Source organism: Puma concolor, chromosome B2 (assembly GCF_028749965.1).
Source record: "Puma concolor isolate L17-30 chromosome B2, mPumCon1.1.hap2, whole genome shotgun sequence".
NCBI classification, from domain to species: Eukaryota; Metazoa; Chordata; class Mammalia; order Carnivora; family Felidae; genus Puma; species Puma concolor.
This window is the reverse complement of record NC_141671.1, coordinates 78,260,687-78,281,506: the sequence shown is the minus strand read 5'-3', so window position 1 is coordinate 78,281,506 and position 20,820 is coordinate 78,260,687. Positions and strand designations below refer to the sequence as shown.

The 20,820-nt window shown below is 44.3% G+C and overlaps 1 protein-coding gene across 2 annotated transcripts in view; it reads right to left on the bottom strand.

Annotated features, from left to right (window-relative positions):
- The window catches only part of NT5E (5'-nucleotidase ecto), a 51,057-nt gene extending 42,129 nt beyond the window's left edge, over positions 1-8,928 (bottom strand). The window contains exon 1 of one of the 2 annotated variants that reach the window (XM_086707364.1): positions 8,512-8,928. In XM_086707364.1, coding sequence (XP_086563490.1) covers positions 8,512-8,850 — 339 coding nt within the window. In that variant the 5' untranslated portion in view covers positions 8,851-8,928. The remainder of the gene's footprint in view (positions 1-8,511) is intronic. The other variant, XM_086707363.1, reaches the window with a different exon arrangement.
- Positions 8,929-20,820: the final 11,892 nt, after the last annotated feature.

Genomic DNA, 20,820 nt, shown 5'->3' with positions numbered 1-20,820 from the left:
TTCTAGTTATGTGGTTGAAGAAAAGACACTGAAGGAGTTCACACAGTATTCAGATGTATCTGTAACTGAAGAGCAGAAAGCTTCCAGCTCACTGTGTGATTTGTTTCTTTTTGTTTGTTTTCCAATTTTCAGTTGGGTAAACACAGAGGCCAGAACAAGGACAAGATGAGCAAAGAAACCGCCTTTGCTTCCTCCCTCTGTGTTTGAGGCCGGTCTCACCCCGCCCAGCTCTGGTGTAGAACTCACTCTGGAAGAGAGGAAGTAGAAAGGCCATGACCACAGCCACAGGATGGAGTGGGGGCCACTGACATCACTGAGGCTTGGGGATCAACAACCACCCAGAGTCTCAAAACTTCTGAGGTCTGAGCTCTATGAATAGCTACTAACTTACTTTGCCTTAAACAACAACAACAACAACAACAAAACCATTGTTATCAGTATACCTCTTTCAAACTTTCCAAATTAGCATTGTTAATTTGTCTTTCCTGGACATGGATTTGCTATAGAAGATAAAGTAATTCTGAGAGTTTCTTTGATGTGAGAGACTTTGTAAGCACCTGAATATAAGGTGACTTCCCCTTGCTTAGGGATTAGTTTTCTGTGGAGAAGAGGAAACATGGCAATCATCCATTTGGGCATCTGTGACACATAAATTAAGGCTTGATGTTGTGTCTTCTGCAGACCAGATTTTGGTTCCTGAACTCCCATGCTCAGGTGTTAGAATTTCAGTCATTTTTGCTTTGCTTTGCTTATGCCCCACCTTCATAGGTCTTGCTCAGCCTATGTGGTCAACAAGGGCTCAAAAGGGCACTGTCCCTCTATCCACTGAATAGCAGGTTTCTCCCTAGCAGGTCTGATCCGCTGTCCTTGGCACTTAGCAGAGAGCCTGGCGCATGCAGTTCTTAGTGAGTATTTGTGGAGTAAATGAATAACTGAGCCTCAAAGACAACAGGCTTGAAACTGGGCTCATCACCCTACCATTCCTTAGGCCATCACCTTCTATTACATATAGAGTAATGCTCCATCCAAATCCTGTGAACCTCTATCTGGAAACAGTGGCCATCTCAAGGTACCTGGGAGAAGACCCAATCCATCTCTCCACAAGGAAATAGCTGTCGTAACAGCAAATGTGACAGAGACCTAAGAGAGTTGTCACGCAAACTGAGACTTGTATGTAAAATTAAGTTCTGGGACAAATCAAGTTACACTAGCAGATTTGAAGCAAGATGGAGGTCTGGGCGGGGCCTGAGCTGCTGAGGAGTGACATGCAACAGACCACCCCCTCCAGTCCCCCATCCTACAGATGAGGAATCTGGCGGCCAAACTCACATAGCTAATGAGTGGGAAGAGACAAGCAGTAAAACCTGGGTGTGGTGATGTCTCGTCCAAATCTCTTTCCACGGCCCCTGTCTGCCACAGGCCACAGGGCCCAGTCCTGTCCAATCAGCTCAGGAGAAGCCTTTAGACTGCAATTCTGTGCGGTAAATAGCAGGCTTCAGCTGTCAGGGGGTAAGGTTCAGTAGAAGAGTCCGTGCTCCCGTGTGGTAGTGTCAAACTGCTGACTCCCGGTGCCCCTGGCCTGAACCCTCTTAGTCATCTTTTGATTACACCCTCTCCTGAGTCACCCCTGCCAACAGAAGGTGAGCACCGCCAGCACTTCCTAACACCTTACCGAGAGCCGACGTTGTGCTAAGCGCCTCCCGTGTGCCACCATGTCCTTTCAACCCCACAACAACCCATGTGGTGAAGACCATCATCGCACCCATCTTAAGCATGTGGAAATGGAGGCTTCAAGAGATGAAATAACCTGCTGTCAGTCCACAGAGAGGGGACTTGATCCCAGGTGGTCACCCCAGAGTTTACTCTCTTGGCCCCATGCCATCCTGCCTGCCCGCTGAAGCCTTCCCATGGACTCAGCCTTTCTCCCCCCATCACAGTTCAGTGACCACCTCACCCTAGACTGCTGCCCAGGCTCTTCTCCATCCTCTTCCTGGGGGGGGGGGGGGTGTCTTCTGTCTCCCATCCATTTCTGCTCATCTTCCAAAACTGTGACTTCCCTATGTCACTGACAGTTTTTTTCCCTCACATCAACCAATTCTCCAGTTCTCTGGGGTTACAGACTGGGTGCCCAACAATTCGGTTCAAGTCTGCCACTACCTACCTGGAATGAGCACCAGACCTCACCAGTAAAAGGGCTCAGTGCTACAGGACGGCCCTCACTTCAGGTGCCAGCTGCCAGTCCTGGGCACCTCTACTTCTGACCAACCAGCTATAAACTGGGGATTTGACAGACCTCCTCCACGGGTTGGATAAAACTCAAAGAAGTCAGAGAAGTGCTTTAGTTACTATTACTGGTATATTATAAAGGATACAACTGAGGGACAGCCAAGCAGACAACATGCATAGGGCAAGGCATGCAGGGGGCCAGGGGGTGTGTAGAGCTTCCATGCCCTCTCTGGGCACAACTCCCTCCCAGTACCTCAGTGTGTTCACCAAACTAGAAGCTCTCTGAACCCCAGCATTTAGGGGGGTTTGTCACATAGGCATGATTGATTAAATTATTGGCCATTGCTGATTAACTCAACCTCTCACCCGTCTCCCCTCCCACGAGGTTGAGGGGAGACTGAAAGTTCCAATTCTCTATTCATGCCTTGGATTTTCTGACTGCCAGTCCTTTTTCTGAAGCTATCTAGTAGTCCCCAGCCATCAGTCATCTCATTAGCATACAAAAGGCTCTCCTCACTCAGGGGATTCCAAAGGTTTTGGGAGCTGTATGCCAGGAACTGGAATAAAGATGAAATATCTGGGTTTTTTTTTTTTTTTTTTTATTATACCACAGTTGCCTTCTACTCAGAAACCTCCAGTGCCCCCAGCCCCTACCCTGCTGTGACAAAAGAGGAGAGCCCAAACTTTTCAGATGGCCATTACGCTGTATAAAACCTCATCTCCCATGACTCCTGCCTCCTCAGTTCTGGTCCAGAATCTTGCAGATTCCTGCGATTCCTGCCTCTGCACCTCTGTCCCATCTGCCTGCCCCTTCGTTGAATCAAAACATTTCACTGAACTGAAACTGAATCAATGTGTTTAGAATTGTGTGGAACCTCAGAGATGAGGTGGATCAAATCTCTTATTTTATAGATGAGGAAGTGGTGATCCAGACAGGTGAATGGCATAGCCCCAGGTCACAAATTTATTATTGCTTAAAAGGTAGAGAGAACAGTACCAATGTCTGAATTTCTGGTGATGAGTGCTGGAGATGATAAGCTTCAAATTAATAAAATTAATAAACTCTTTTTAAAAATGTTTATTTATTTCTTTTGAGAGAGAGTATGCACATGAGCAGGGAAGGGGCAAAGAGACAGGGAGAGAGAGAAAGAGTCCCAAGCAGGCTCTGCATTGCCAGCGCAGAGCCTGATGCAGGTCTCAAACTCATGAACCATGAGATCATGACCTGAGCTGAGATCAAGAGTTGGACGCTTAACCTTCTGAGCCACCCACCCAGGCGCCTCACCAAATTAATAAACTCTTATGTAAACTTTCAAAAGCACAAATCACAAGGCAAAAAAAAAAAAAAAAAAAAAAAAAAGAGAGACAGAGATTAATTTGATTATACCAAATGAAGGATTTCTGTTCAATGAAGGATTGAGTTAACACACATAATCAGAAGATAAAATTGGTCACAGATCAATACCTAGAACTCCTGAAAATCAGGAAAAATAGAGTAAACCTAATGTTTAAAAAAGAGCAAATGAAGTGAACATGCAATTAGGGAGGAGAAAACCTCAAAAGTGAATATACCAAAGTCTGCAGTTATTGGAAAAATACAAGATCGAATAATGAGATGACATTTCATACCTACTGGAAAGCTGGATAATGCTGCAAGACAGGAGTAAGGATTTGGGGATTCACATCTGTGTGGGTGTAGAGGTCAGGGAGAGTAGAGCATGCCAGTCCCACAGGAAAGCAATCTGGCAGTCTTTAGATGTAAGGATACACATCCCTGGGACCAGCAATTCTGCCGTGGGGTATGGATCCCAAAGAAATCCTCCTAGGCAGGAAGTGGAGGAAGCTATTCAGAGCAGCCTATTTGTGTAACTGCAGCATAACTGGTGCCATCTCCAAAACCGTCACCAAAGAGCAGATAGTAAAATGTACAGAGATCTCTGTGGAGCACAGTACACAGCAGACACAGGATGACATGAACAAAGTGAAAACAACCAGTTTAAAAAAGCAGAATCAGACCTATAAGTACAGAGAACAAACCATTGGTTGTCAGAGGAAAGGAGTATGGGGCTGGGCAAAATGGGCAAGGGGGAGTGGGAAAACAGGCTTCCAGTTATGGAATGAAGTTACAGGAATACAAGGCACAGCATAAGGGCTACAGTCAATGATACTGTAACAGTGTTGCGTGGTTGTATGATGACAGATGGTAGCTACATTCGTGAGTACAGCAGAATGGCATAAACTTGTCCAATCACTACCTTGTAACTTGAAACTAATGTAACATTGTGTGTCAAGGATACTCAGATAAAACTAAAACAAAAACCCACACAACCAGTTTAGGGCAAAAGCAAGAAACAGAATGAGCTGAGCAACAGGAGGAGTTATATAAATTACATATTTATATATAAACTATGTATATAATACATAGTTATATATTTAAAACATAAGAACCCTAACTATATATATGGGCACATGGGTGGCTCAGTAGGTTGAATGTCCGACATCGGCTCAGGTCACGATCTCTGGTTGGTGAGGTCCAGCCCCACATCTGCCTCTCTGCTGTCAGCCTGTCAGCACAGAGCCCACTTCAGATCCTCTCTCTGTCCCCCCTCTCTCTGCCCCTCTCCCGCATGTACTCTCTCCAAAACAAATAAATACTTGAAAAAAGAAAAGAACCTTAACTATAATAAAGGTTCTGGAAGTACACACAGGAACAAAACATGAACATCAAACAGAATGGCTGCCCATGTAGGAGGTGGGGAATGTTGATGAGAAGCGATTTGATTAGAGGTCTGCTGGGAGAGTTAAAGGCAGGGCCCCAGTCCCTACCCTGCCTGCTGGCTCAGGCACCAACGGGCCTGGGGCCGGGCCGTTTGCTAAGGCTTCAGCTGCAGTCTTTCAGACAGAAAGTTGGATGCAGGGGCAAGCACCTCAGAAGCAGGCCGGCTACAAAGGAGGCTGCCCTTCTCCACTGAAGCTATTTCCTCACAGCCCACTCTGAAGGCAGGAAGCCCACCTCAGGGCATGAACCCCTCAGATTGTGTGCTTTGGTTCAAAGTCCACTCGATGAGTAAAATAGTTTAGAAAATGGGGCTTAGGAAAGACAGTGGAGGGGGCAGAGGAGGGATGGTAGAGTGTGCCAGGCAGTCGGAATCGGATAAACTAACACTGTAAACCCAAACCTTCCATTGTTTTATTTGCTTCCTGGCAGCGCATCCAGAAGTAACCTTTACTGAGGACTTACTATGACCCAACAGGGTGCTAGGGATTTTTACACTTGTCTTACATACTGTTCACAAAAATCCAACACGGGGGTGGGAGTTATCCCTCTTGTTTTACAGTCAGGAAACAGGGGGCTCAGAGAAAGTACCCCAGCCAAGCTCACACTGTGACTGCATCCACTTTGTCTTCCTCATGCCTTCAGGGGCACTAATCCTTCCATGGAGACAGCTAGCCAACTAGTGGCTTCTGACATTCTCCCTCTAGAACTTTCTGCCCAGCAGCTGGGTTTAGGAGGTTTCCAGGCTTGCCCCAGGCCCTCCAGAGGTATGAAAAATGTTCCAGCAGCTCTGGCTGGGACACACAGGTCTAGAAAGTCAACACCTCTTCAGAGGCTCCTGCTCTAGGGAACTCCTGGGGTTGAGCTAGATTCTAGCAGCTTCCTCTTTGCCCTCTATACTCTTGAGTCCTTAGACGTGGCTCCTCTAACCAAGTCCAGTTTCTAGAGAACTGGAAATGCCCCTGAACAACTCTTTTCCATCCTACCCTAAATCTCCAGCTTCCTGGGATTTAACATGTGGAGGGTGAGTGGGTGGAGTGAGGGAACATTTATAACAGAACAGCAATAAATTCCCTGAGAGTAGAATAATATAAACAAAAAATGACAGTGAAAAATCTCCTTATCACACACTAAAGCATAACAAGACTAGAATTTTATGCAGGTCAAATCATGTTTGTCAAACCCCACAACTGCAGAGTAAATCCTGATGAGATACTATCAGGAACATGGCCATCAGCCTTCCCCCATTTTATCTCCTGTTAACATATAGTAGCTTATTTTTCCTCAGGCCTCAGTCCAATGATTTTGAGTAAAACTTAAAATTATTGCATCCAACAAAAAGCATTCTAAATAATTTCCAGTGGTGAACTGCTGTAACTTGCAGAAAATGGTTCCAGCCTCAGCCAGAGTTCTATCATAAATACTTGATATGGTGATTAATATCATGGGATCAATTTGACTTAAAGAGGAAAACATTAGTATTAGGGAAAACTAGGAATTCTCCATTTTTTTTTCCACCTAAAGGAGTTTATATAGCCATGGAGAAAAGGATGCCACAAGAAAAAAAGTTGAGAGTTGTGGTTCACATGATATCAAAACAAACTCACATAATGTTTATTTTCACTTCTGGGAGGAAATGAAGACGTAGACTAGTTAACAATTCAATTCAATAAATATTTATTCTGTCAGCAACGCACACAAAACACCAGGTAGGTTGGGCTGTGGAAATACCAACGCTAAGAGACCATACAGGGTTCTTGAGACCCATCATTCTTCTGTGGAGTCCAGACAGATGCTGGTGAGCCGCCCCACTCCATCTGTGGACTTTCGGGGTTTAGGGATCTGTTTGAATTATTGTGCTTTCAGTGACCCTGATAACCTTATGACCAACAATCAGAATGGAGAGGAGCTCTCTGCCCATCTCTCACCTCTCTGAAATGAGCTTTCTTTTTGGCAGAAAAAAGCCAAACGGCTCTACCTTACCATCTTTTCCCATCTTCCTCTCTCCACGTTTCCAGGGAAAAAATAACTTCTGTGCTCTTCTCATACCAAATGTATTGTTAGCCCTCTGTATCCCAGCCTGGACCACACCTCTCCTTCCTTTCCCTGTACGTGGGCTCCACAGATTTCCCCGCTTTGTTCTTCCTCTTATAAAGCTCTTAAGATTTCCTCTGCCCCTCCCCCATTCATGCTCTGTCTCTCTCTGTCCCAAAAATAAATAAATGTTGAAAAAAAAAATTAAAAAAAAAAAAGGGGCGCCTGGGTGGCGCAGTCGGTTAGGCGTCCGACTTCAGCCAGGTCACGATCTCGCGGTCCGTGAGTTCGAGCCCCGCATCCGGCTCTGGGCTGATGGCTCAGAGCCTGGAGCCTGTTTCCGATTCTGTGTCTCCCTCTCTCTCTGCCCCTCCCCCATTCATGCTCTGTCTCTCTCTGTCCCAAAAATAAATAAATGTTGAAAAAAAAAATTAAAAAAAAAAAGATTTCTTATCACCAGTTACTCCACAGAATCCCTTTAGTCTAGGATTTTACACAGGGTTAAAGTTGGGTGGTGGTTTGATTAAAAAAATAAACCAGATATATGTTTTGGGCATATTTATGACTGTGAAACCCCTCCCTGCTCATTTTCTAGAAATGAGTCCAAGAAGTAAGGCATTGCCTTTAACAGAGCATTTGGGAGCTTGGATTTAAAACTCTTGCACATGTTTTAAGAGTGCCTCATCTCTTAAGTTGGATTCCCTTCCTATATCTCTGCTGCCAAAGCGATTTTATTGAAATCCTCTGAAACCCCAGTGTTCCAGCATTTTGGGTCTCTCTGGAAATTTCTTTCTTTTGTTAAAAAAATATAGAGTAGTATCTGGTAACATTTACAGAGGCCACACTGTGTGCCAGTCAACCCTCTGAGGCAGATACAATTATTCTCCCCATTTTATAAAGGCTGGAACTGAGGCACAGAGAGACAGTAAATAACTCGCATACAGAAGGTAGTTGCACCAGGAATCTACCCCAAGCTTGTGAGCTTAATCGGGCTCAAGCTCCAACATCAAAGGGATCTGCAATCCATTCTTATCTTGTCTCCCTTTTGGAGCCCATGACCAGGGCACTGTACCCAACCTCTTTGAGTTGAGTTTTCCTTCCAATAAAAACGAAATAAAACATTCTACTCCTGACCCTGGCTTTGGATAACTGCCACTGCTTCCATGTACCCCAGCTGACTCCCCTGGGAGGTACGGCTGTGTCCCTCTCCTCTAAATGCCCCCCCCCCCCAGCGGGGGGGGGGGGCGTGTAATCAAACGCAACAATCCATTTAAAAAGAATCATCCAAAGGACTTTTATGTCTGTATCTACCCGGCATGCCGGCGTCGCTTTCTCCCCACAGCGCTCTGCGTCCTGTTCCGGGCCGGCCACTCGATGCCCCGCCGTCCGCTGCTCCTCCGCGCTGGGTTCCCTCTCGGTTCGGGACTCCCACCCCAGGGCTCCTCAGCCTCCCCGCTAACAAGGCGCCCTCTTACCATGGCGTCGTAGCGCAGGGCGTTCATGAAGTGCGCCACCTCGGCGCCCTTGTACACGGTGAACCAGATGGTGCCCTGGTACTGGTCGCCGGCGTCGAGCAGCAGCACGTGCGGATCGGCGCGCCGGATCTGCTGCACCTTGGTGAAGAGGCGTGCCACGCCGCCCACGCAGCGGCTGGCGTTGACGCACTTGCTGGAGTCCTCGCTCGTCTGCTCCAGCCGGCTGTGCACGTCGTTGGTGTGCAGGATGGTGAGTTCCCAGGCGCCGGCCGCCGGCCACAGCAGCGCGCCCAGCGCGAGGAGCCGCAGTGCCGGCGCCCGTGAGGCTCCAGGGCCCATGGCTGCGGCGCGGGGAGCGGGGAGTGCGGGCGGGCCGGGCGAGCGGCGGCGAGTGGCGGCGGGAGCTGGAGCTGGGCGCCCTTGCCGGCGGGGCTGGGCGGGGCGGGGGCGGGCTTCCCTCGGCCCGGAGGCCGGCCCCACCGCCGGGCGCACGCCCGCGCGGTCACCCGATCCGACCCTGGCACCCGGGGAGGCCGGGCGCGCCCGGGCTGGCGGCTGGCACCCGCTGCCGGCAGGAACAGTAGGGAGGTTGTTCCCGGCGGGGAGCGGGCCGCCGGCCCCGATGCCGGGGTGCCCGCAGCCCCACAGCTGGTGCGCTGCCTTTCCGGGGTGCGAGGGAGGAACCGGAGGGGCCACCCTGCGTCTAGGTCCTCGCAGTTTCCAGCCTCATTTGAGGCACGAGTTTTTCTCAAGAGGAAAGCACGGTTTGTGTTGGGCTTGTGGTTGCGCGAGCTCATCACTTGAAAGAGCGAAAGTGGGAAAAGGGAGGAAGAAAAAAATGGGCGAGATGACGTACCTGGGGGACAGGGGGAGAGGAGTGCAGAGAGGCAGGAGAGAAGAGCGCTTGCCCTTTGTGCTGTGAAAGCCAAAAACGGACTGTGAGACTTGGCTGCCCGCTCTCTTTGCAGCTGGAGGACGCACCAAGTGCATGTAGTTTAGACGTAGAACCTGACAATTGAAGACCATCCCAATCCAGTCCAACGTTTGTTCACAATTAAAGCCTTAGCGACGAAAAGGCATTGGTGCGGGAACTGGTCTTGGAAGCGAAAACAGACCATAGGAGTAAAATCAGCAGCTACGTGGACGTGATGCTGCCTTCCGTTGCTTTTTTAGGCACTTTTGTTGTTTCACATGGTAATGTTTTATGGACTTCTTGGTTTTTTAGGTGTTAATGTTTTAAGGATGTGGCGTGTGTGTGTGTGTGTGTGTGTGTGTGTGTGTGTGTGTGGGAGGGTGCGCGCGCACGTGCGTGTTTGTGTAAAGGCAAAGCTTTGGGCAAGGAAAACAATAATAGGAATGCATTCAATAAATCATCCTTATAGAGAATTTCCCTTTGTTTAGCCAGCTGATTACTGACTGCAATCAATTATCTAGCCGCCTTGGGAAGGAAAGAAGGGAATTCGTTTGGAGGCCCTATGAGGTGTCCTGTGATTTATGCTTTACTAAACAGCATATGTAGTCCTCACACTTCCTGGAATGCATCAAGTCAGCACTGTTGGCTTGTTTTTGTTTTAAGCTTTTGGGATAATACATATATAACGTCAAAATGACCATCCTAACCACTTCTAAGAGTACAGTTTAGTAGCATTAGTTGCACTCACATTGTTGTGCAACCATCACCACCATCCACCTGCAGAACTTTTTCATCTTCCCAAACGGAAACTCTTGCAGCCATTAAACAATAACTTGCTAACTGTCCTCTCCCCCCAGCCCTTGGCAACCATCATTCTGCTCCGTCTTCATGAATTTGCAGACTCTAGGTACCTCATAGAAGTGCAATAAGACAATATTTGTCTTTTTGTGGCTGCCTTATCTCACTTAGCATACTTGTCCTCTTAACGGTTCGTCCATGTTGTTGCATGTGTTAGAATTTCCTTCCCTTTTAAGGCTGAATAATGTTCCATCGTTTGTATGTATATACCACATCTTGTTTGTCCATCCATCCATGGAGACACTTGGGTTGTTTCTGCCTTTTGGCTATTGTGAATAATGCTGCTATGAACACGATATACAAATATCTGTTTAAATCTCTGCTTTCAGTTTTTTTGGGAAGTGGAATTGCTGGATCATATGGTAGTTCTATGTTCAATTTTTGAGGAAATGCCATACTTTAATGGCTGCATCATTTTATATTCCCACCAGCAATGCTCAAGACTTCAGTTTCAGGGCACCTGGTTTGCTCAGTGGGTTAAGTCTCGACTCTTGATCTTGGCTCAGGTCATAATCTCACGGTTTGTGAGATCAAACTCAGAGCACACAGCTTGCCTGGGATTCTCTCTCTCCCCTCCCCCTGCCTCCCATCTCTTCCTACCTGCCCCTCCCCCCCATGCATGTGCGTGCTCTCTCTCTCTCAAAATAAATAAATATTTTAAAAAAGAGTTCTGGGGGCGCCTGGGTGGCGCAGTCGGTTAAGCGTCCGACTTCAGCCAGGTCACGATCTCGCGGTCCGTGAGTTCGAGCCCCGCGTCAGGCTCTGGGCTGATGGCTCAGAGCCTGGAGCCTGTTTCCGATTCTGTGTCTCCCTCTCTCTCTGCCCCTCCCCCGTTCATGCTCTGTCTCTCTCTGTCCCAAAAAAAATAAATAAACGTTGAAAAAAAAAATTTAAAAAAAAATAAATAAATAAAAAAGAGTTCTGATTGCTCCACATCCTTATTAACACGTGTTTTCTGTTTTTGATAATAGCTATCCTAAGGGATTTGAAGTAGTACTTCACTGTGGTTTGATTTACATTTCCCTAATCTTTAATGATGTTGAGCATTTTTTCATGTGCTTATTGGCCATTCGTGTATCTTAGTTGGAGAAATGTCTATTCAAGTCCTATGATTTACCCATGTTTTAATAGGGTTATTTGTGTGTTTTTTGTTAGTGTTGTTGAGGAGTCTATATATTCTGGATAATAATCCCTTATCAGATATATATGTTTTGCAATTGTTTTCTCCCATTCCATAGGATGCCTTTTCATTCTGTTGATAGTGCCCCTTGAGACACAAACTTGTATATTTTGACAAAGTCTGATTTATTTACTTTTTCTTTTGTTATCTATGCTTTTAGTGGCATATCTGAAAAAACACTGCTATATCTGATGTCATGAAGCTTTTCCCCTATGTTTTTTTCCTAAGAGTTTTATTGTTTTAGTTTTTTTTTAATTAAAAATTTTTTTTCTATGTATATTTATTTTGAAGAAGAGAGAGAGTGTGAGTGAGGGAGGGGCAGAGAGAGAGACACAGAATCTGAAGCAGGCCCCAGGCTCCGAGCTGTCAGCACAGAGCCCGACATGGGGCCCGAACTCACAAACCGTGAGATCATGACCTGAGCTGAAGTTGGACGCTCAACCAACTGAGCCACCCAGGCACCCCTGTTGTTTTAGTTTTTAGGTTTAGGTCTTTGCTCCGTTTTATATCCAATGTATAATATATATGTGGAGAGAGGGCGAGGGATAGAGAGAGATTTATCATAAGATATTGGCTCACTTGATTATGAATGTTGAGAAGTCTCGCAAGACGCTGTCTGCATTGGAGACTCCTGAAACCTGGTAGTGTAGTTTGAAGGCCTGAATGCCAGAGAGCCAATGAATTTACCTTGGTATTAAAGAATATAATTTTGTGTTTCATTCTGTACAGATACATGCAGTTAGTACACAGTGCAAAATTCGGAATTTGGGGCATGGCAAGAGTTTGGATTTCTGCATTAAAACCAAAAAAAGCTAAGTCTATGAAAATATGATAAAGCATAGGATTTCAATTGCAATTAAAATGTATTATAATGGGAAAAATGGAATGTTTCAGGAAATAGTTCTGGCAGGACTCAGTTAATCTGGAGTAATATGAAAGTATAAAAAGTTCCCTCTTGAATATTCTGAATAAGATTCAGTTTCCAATCAATGGCTTTTTTCCCCTTTCATGTGCTCTTGTTATATATTATAATATTTTAGGTTGGCTGGGGGGAATCTGACTTTTTATTATATTAAAGTAGTAGATATTTGCATTTATCCCATGATTTCTGAGAACTTGCAGTTCTACGCTATGTGTATCTGCACATAAAATAAGAATCTAAGTGGTGCCTTAGGTGGCTCAATCAGTTGAGCATCCAGCTCTTGATTTCTGCTCAGATCATGATCCCAAGGTCGTAGAATCAAGCCCTGTGTCTGGCTCCGTGATGAACCTGCTGAAGATTTTCTCTCTCCCTCTGCTTCTCTCCCCTGTGCATGCTCGCTCTTTCTTTCTTTCTTTCTTTCTTTCTTTCTTTCTTTCTTTCTTTCTTTCTTTCTTTCTTTCTTTTCTTTCTTTCTTTCTCTCTCTCTCTCTAACAACAAAAAAAAAGGAATCCTAGTAATATGAATTTCACCTAGGAGCCAAGAATCTTCCAAACAAAACCTCAAAGCCAGAATTGCCTGTATTACTATTATTATTTTTTGTTAATTGGTGGAATTATAAAGTACAATAAAAGTATGTAGTTACCTCCTTGATCTTCATGCAGAAAAATAAAAAAAAAAATTGAGTGGTTAATATACTAAGTGGGAGTGTCAATTTTTTATAAAATATTTATTTATTTTGAGAGGGAGAGAGAGAGAGAGAGCGCGCGCGAGCGCGAGCAGGCTTGAGAGCGCAAAGAGGGAAGGAGCAGAGAGAGAGGGAGATAGAGAATCCTAAGCAGGCTCTGCATGGTCAGTGCAGAGCCTGTCAAGGTGCTCGAACCCAAGAACCATGAGATCATGACCTAAGCAGTAATCAAGAGGTGGATGCTTAATCGATTGAGCCACCCAGATGCCCTGGGAGAGTCTATTTGATGTGTATAATGCAAACTTTAGAATAGCAATCAATTATATTTTAAACTTATTTTTTTTTTATTTTTTTATGTTCAAGATTTTATTTGAATTCAAATTAGTTAACATACAGCATAAAACATAGTATTGATTTCTGGATTGGAATTTAGTGATTCGGCACTTTCACCTAACACCCAGGGCTCATCCCAGCAAGGGCCCTCCATAATGCCCATCATCAGTTTAGCTCATCCTTCCTCCCACTCCCCTCCAGCAACTGTCAGTTTGTTCTTTATATTTCAGAGTCTCGTATGGTTTGCCTCCCTCTCTGCTTCTATCCTATTTTATTTTTCCTTCCCTTCCCCTGATGGTGTTTGTCTCCTCTGATTGACTTATTTCATTTAGCATAATATACTCTAGTTCCATCCTCGTGATTGCAAATGGCAAGACTTAATTCTTTTTGATGGCTGAATAATATTCCATTGCATGGATTTACCACTGTTTCTTTTTTTTTTTTTATTTATATATGAAATTTATTGTCAAATTGGTTTCCATACAACACCCAGTGCTCATCCCAAAAGGTGCCCTCCTCAATACCCATCACCCACCCTCTCCTCCCTCCCACCCTCCATCAACCCTCAGTTTGCTCTCAGTTCTCAACAGTCTCTTATGCTTTGGCTCTCTCCCACTCTAACCTCTTTTTTTCCTTCCCCTCCCCCATGGGTTCCTGTTAAGTTTCTCAGGATGCACATAAGAGTGAAACCATATGGTATCTGTCTTTCTCTGTATGGCTTATTTCACTAAGCATCACACTCTCCAGTTCCATCCACGTTGCTACAAAAGGCCATATTTCATTTTTTCTCATTGCCACGTAGTATTCCATAGTGTATATAAACCACAATTTCTTTATCCATTCATCAGTTGATGGACATTTAGGCTCTTTCCATAATTTGGCTATTGTTGAGAGTGCTGCTATGAACATTGGGGTACAAGTGCCCCTATGCATCAGTACTCCTGTGTCCCTTGGATAAATTCCTAGCAGTGCTATTGCTGGGTCATAGGGTAGGTCTACTTTTAATTTTCTGAGGAACCTCCACACTGCTTTCCAGAGCGGCTGCACCAATTTGCATTCCCACCAACAGTGCAAGAGGGTTCCCGTTTCTCCACATCCTCTCCAGCATCTATAGTCTCCTGATTTGTTCATTTTGGCCACTCTGACTGGCGTGAGGTGATACCTGAGTGTGGTTTTGATTTGTATTTCCCTGATAAGGAGCGACGCTGAACATCTTTTCATGTGCCTGTTGGCCATCCGGATGTCTTCTTTAGAGAAGTATCTATTCATGTTTTCTGCCCATTTCTTCACTGGGTTATTTGCTTTTCGGGTGTGGAGTTTGGTGAGCTCTTTATAGATTTTGGATACTAGCCCTTTGTCCGATATGTCATTTGCAAATATCTTTTCCCATTCCGTTGGTTGCCTTTTAGTTTTGTTGGTTGTTTCCTTTGCTGTGCAGAAGCTTTTTATCTTCATAAGGTCCCAGTAATTCACTTTTGCTTTTAATTCCCTTGCCTTTGGGGATGTGTTGAGTAAGAGATTGCTACGGCTGAGGTCAGAGAGGTCTTTTCCTGCTTTCTCCTCTAAGGTTTTGATGGTTTCCTGTCTCACATTCAGGTCCTTTATCCATTTTGAGTTTATTTTTGTGAATGGTGTGAGAAAGTGGTCTAGTTTCAACCTTCTGCATGTTGCTGTCCAGTTCTCCCAGCACCATTTGTTAAAGAGACTGTCTTTTTTCCATTGGATGTTCTTTCCTGCTTTGTCAAAGATGAGTTGGCCATACGTTTGTGGGTCTAGTTCTGGGGTTTCTATTCTATTCCATTGGTCTATGTGTCTGTTTTTGTGCCAATACCATGCTGTGTTGATGATGACAGCTTTGTAGTAGAGGCTAAAGTCTGGGATTGTGATGCCTCCTGCTTTGGTCTTCTTCTTCAAAATTACTTTGGCTATTCGGGGCCTTTTGTGGTTCCATATGAATTTTAGGATTGCTTGTTCTAGTTTCGAGAAGAATGCTGGTGCAATTTTGATTGGGATTGCATTGAATGTGTAGATAGCTTTGGGTAGTAGTGACATTTTGACAATATTTATTCTTCCAATCCATGAGCAGGGAATGTCTTTCCATTTCTTTAAATCTTCTTCAATTACCTTTATAAGCTTTCTATAGTTTTCAGCATACAGATCCTTTACATCTTTGGTTAGATTTATTCCTAGGTATTTTATGCTTCTTGGTGCAATTGTGAATGGGATCAGTTTCTTTACTTGTCTTTCTGTTGCTTCATTCTTAGTGTATAAGAATGCAACTGATTTCTGTACATTGATTTTGTATCCTGCAACTTTGCTGAATTCATGTATCAGTTCTAGTAGACTTTTGGTGGAGTCTATCGGATTTTCCATGTATAATATCATGTCATCTGCAAAAAGCGAAAGCTTGACTTCATCTTTGCCAATTTTGATGCCTTTGATTTCCTTCTGTTGTCTGATTGCTGATGCTAGAACTTCCAGCACTATGTTAAACAACAGCGGTGAGAGTGGGCATCCCTGTCGTGTTCCTGATCTCAGGGAGAAAGCTCTCAGTTTTTCCCCGTTGAGGATGATGTTAGCTGTGGGCTTTTCATAAATGGCTTTTATGATCTTTAAGTATGTTCCTTCTATCCCGACTTTCTCAAGGGTTTTTATTAAGAAAGGGTGCTGGATTTTGTCAAAGGCCTTTTCTGCATCGATTGACAGGATCATATGGTTTTTCTCTTTTCTTTTGTTAATGTGATGTATCACGTTGATTGATTTGCGAATGTTGAACCAGCCCTGCATCCCAGGAATGAATCCCACTGATCATGGTGAATAATTCCTTTTATATGCCATTGAATTCGATTTGCTAGTATCTTATTGAGAATTTTGGCATCCATATTCATCAGGGATATTGGCCTGTAGTTCTCTTTTTTTACTGGGTCTCTGTCTGGTTTAGGAATCAAAGTAATACTGGCTTCATAGAATGAGTCTGGAAGTTTTCCTTCCCTTTCTATTTCTTGGAATAGCTTGAGAAGGATAGGTATTATCTCTGCTTTAAACGTCTGGTAGAACTCCCCTGGGAAGCCATCTGGTCCTGGACTCTTATTTGTTGGGAGATTTTTGATAACCGATTCAATTTCTTCGCTGGTTATGGGTCTGTTCAAGCTTTCTATTTCCTCCTGATTGAGTTTTGGAAGAGTGTGGGTGTTCAGGAATTTGTCCATTTCTTCCAGGTTGTCCAATTTGTTGGCATATAATTTTTCATAGTATTCCCTGATAATTGTTTGTATCTCTGAGGGATTGGTTGTAATCATTCCATTTTCATTCATGATTTTATCTATTTGGGTCATCTCCCTTTTCTTTTTGAGAAGCCTGGCTAGAGGTTTGTCAATTTTGTTTATTTTTTCAAAAAACCAACTCTTAGTTTCGTTGATCTGCTCTACAGTTTTTTTAGATTCTATATTGTTTATTTCTGCTCTGATCTTTATTATTTCTCTTCTTCTGCTGGGTTTAGGCTGCCTTTGCTGTTCTGCTTCTATTTCCTTTAGGTGTGCTGTTAGATTTTGTATTTGGGATTTTTCTTGTTTCTTGAGATAGGCCTGGATTGCAATGTATTTTCCTCTCAGGACTGCCTTTGCTGCGTCCCAAAGCGTTTGGATTGTTGTATTTTCATTTTCGTTTGTTTCCATATATTTTTTAATTTCTTCTCTAATTGCCTGGTTGACCCACTCATTCATTCTTTAACCTCCATGCTTTTGGAGGTTTTCCAGACGTTTTTCTGTGGTTGATTTCAAGCTTCATAGCATTGTGGTCTGAAAGTATGCATGGTATGATTTCAATTCTTGTAAACTTATGAAGGGCTGTTTTGTGACCCAGTATATGATCTATCTTGGAGAATGTTCCATGTGCACTCGAGAAGAAAGTATATTCTGTTGCTTTGGGATGCAGAGTTCTAAATATATCTGTCAAGTCCATCTGATCCAATGTCTCATTCAGGGCCCTTGTTTCTTTATTGACCATGTGTCTAGATGATCTATCCATTTCTGTGAGTGGGGTGTTAAAGTCCCCTGCAATTACCACATTCTTCTCAATAAGGTTGCTTATGTTTATGAGTAATTGTTTTATATATTTGGGCGCTCCGGTATTCGGCGCATAGACATTTATAATTGTTAGCTCTTCCTGATGGATAGACCCTGTCACTATTATATAATGTCCTTCTTCATCTCTTGTTACAGCCTTTAATTTAAAGTCTAGTTTGTCTGATATAAGTATGGCTACTCCAGCTTTCTTTTGGCTTCCAGTAGCATGATAAATAGTTCTCCATCCCCTCACTCTCAATCTAAAGGTGTCCTCAGGTCTAAAATGAGTCTCTTGTAGACAGCAAATAGATGGGTCTTGTTTTTTTATCCATTCTGATACCCTATGTCTTTTGGTTGGCGCATTTAGTCCATTTACATTCAGTGTTATTATAGAAAGATATGGGTTTAGAATCATTGTGATGTCTGTATGTTTTATGCTTGTAGTGATGTCTCTGGTACTTTGTCTCACAGGGTCCCCCTTAGGATCTCTTGTAGGGCTGGTTTAGTGGTGACAAATTCCTTCAGTTTTTGTTTGTTTGGGAAGACCTTTATCTCTCCTTCGATTCTAAATGACAGACTTGCTGGATAAAGGATTCTCGGCTGCATATTTTTTCTGTCTAGCACACTGAAAATCTCGTGCCAATTCTTTCTGGCCTGCCAAGTTTCAAAAGAGAGATCAGTCACGAGTCTTATAGGTCTCCCTTTATATGTGAGGGCACGTTTACCCCTTGCTGCTTTCAGAATTTTCTCTTTATCCTTGTATTTTGCCAGTTTCACTATGATATGTCGTGCAGAAGATCGATTCAAGTTACGTCTGAAGGGAGTTCTCTGTGCCTCTTGGATTTCAATGCCTTTTTCCTTCCCCAGTTCAGGGAAGTTCTCAGCTATTATTTCTTCAAGTACCCCTTCAGCACCTTTCCCTCTCTCTTCCTCCTCTGGGATACCAATTATGCGTATATTATTTCTTTTTAGTGTATCACTTAGTTCTCTAATTTTCCCCTCATACTCCTGGATTTTTTTATCTCTCTTTTTCTCAGCTTCCTCTTTTTCCATAACTTTATCTTCTAGTTCACCTATTCTCTCCTCTGCCTCTTCAATCCGAGCCGTGTTGGTTTCCATTTTGTTATGCATTTCGTTTAAAGCGCTTTTCAGCTCCTCGTGACTGTTCCTTAGTCCCTTGATCTCTGTAGCAAGAGATTCTCTGCTGTCCTGTATACTGTTTTCAAGCCCAGCGATTAATTTTATGACTATTATTCTAAATTCACTTTCTGTTATATTATTTAAATCCTTTTTGATCAGCTCATTAGCTGTTGTTATTTCCTGGAGATTCTTCTGAGGGGAATTCTTCTGCTTGGTCATTTTGGATAGTCCCTGGCGTGGTGAGGACCTGCAGGGCACTTCCCCTGTGCTGTGGTGTATAACTGGAGTTGGTGGGCGGAGCCGCAGTCAGACCTGATGTCTGCCCCCAGCCCACCGCTGGGGCCACAGTCAGACTGGTGCGTGCCTTCTCTTCCCCTCTCCTAGGGGCGGGATTCACTGTGGGGTGGGGTGGCCTGTCTGGGCTACTTGCACACTGCCAGGCTTGTGATGCTGGGGATCTGGCGTCTTAGCTGGGGTGGGTAAGCAAGGTGCACAGGGGCAGGAGGGGCAGGCTTAGCTTGCTTCTCCTTAGGTGATCCCCTTCAGGAGGGGCCCTGTGGCAGCAGGAGGGAGTCAGATCCGCTGCCGGAGGTTTGGCTCCGCATAAGCGCAGAGTTGGGTGTTTGCGCGGAGCGAGCAAGTTCCCTGGCAGGAACTGGTTCTCTTTGGGATTTGGGCTGGGGGATGGGCGGGGGAGATGGCGCTGGCGAGCGCCTTTGTTCCCCACCAAACTGAGCTCTGTTGTCCGGGGGCTCAGCAGCTCTCCTTCCCTTTGTCCTCCAGCCTTCCCGCTTTCTGAGCAGAGCTGTTTACTTATGACCTCCCAGACGCTAAGTCGCGCTTGCTGTAGGAACACAGTCTGTCAGGCCCCTCCGCTTTTTGCAAGCCAGACTCGGGGGCTCTGCTTGGCCGGCGAACCGCCCCTCCGCCCCGGCTCCCTCCCGCCAGTCCGTGGAGCGCGCACCGCCTGGCTGCCCTTCCTACCCTCTTCCGTGGGCCTCTCGTCTGCGCTTGGCTCCGGCGACTCCGTTCTGCGAATCCTCTGGCGGTTTTCTGGGTTATTTAGGCAGGTGTAGATGGAATCTAAGTGATCAGCAGGACGCGCAGTGAGCCCAGCGTCCTCCTACGCCGCCATCTTCCTTCTCTGTCTATATTTTAAACTTATAAGAGAATGTTGCACATTGAAAATGACAAGAACTTACAGGTATGAAAAGATGCAAAAATGTAAAATTTTTGAAGATGAGGCCAGGATTTAACAAAGTTAAGAATGTATGCATTCAAATATAAGGATTCTGATGTGATTAGAAATTAAAGAGGAGATGAATTGATTTTTAGCTGGAAATCATATGAGCCTTGTACTTATAACTAAGTCATTAAAGATGGACCCAAGGGTGATGACAAATAAACTATTGTATGGAAACAGATCTCCTAGGGTTTTTCCATATCTCAAGATAGAGGAGATCCTTCTGCTAGGAGGTAAAAACAGCTACCTATCTGAAACCAAAAGGAATCATTAGAAAGTTTCGAACTATGTTCAGAATTAATATTTGTATTGATACTGTATTATTTTTAACTTAAATTGTGGGATAAAGTAAATAAATAATTACATTAGTTTTATCAGGAAAAGGATTCGTATAAGATATTCAGTTTGGAGGAAATCAAGAATTTTAGTAGGAACCCTGACCTTTAGCAACTGGATTGGAAGTAGCAATATGATATTCTTTTATAAGAAAAACCTGTTTTGCTGTCCCACTGAAATAGCGAGGAGTAATTTGACCCCATGAGACACTCTAATGTCCAGGATGATATGATCTCTAATACCATTTCCACTGAAAGAGCATCAAGGGTCCTTTGCAGAAATGGCTGATTCCATGTCTGAGGCTAAAAGGCACAAGTAAACATAAGAAATTAGGCAATGTATATAACATGAATCTGGGGAAGTGGCCAAAATCATCATTTTCCTCTTAAGAGTATGGAATCATGGACACAACAACTGTAAGTAGGATTTTAGGCATCCTATAAGGTCAAAAACAAGAATCTAGGCAGCTTCCTGAGCTAAATCACTGGTAATAAATGAGGTTATAAGCATTAAAACAAGCGGCAAGTGGTCTTCCAATCACTATGATGAGTGACTGAGATCCTAAGTAATCTCTTGAGATTGCTCATGATGGTTCCAATACTTGGAGGGAATATATGCTGTCTTTATCAGGTAC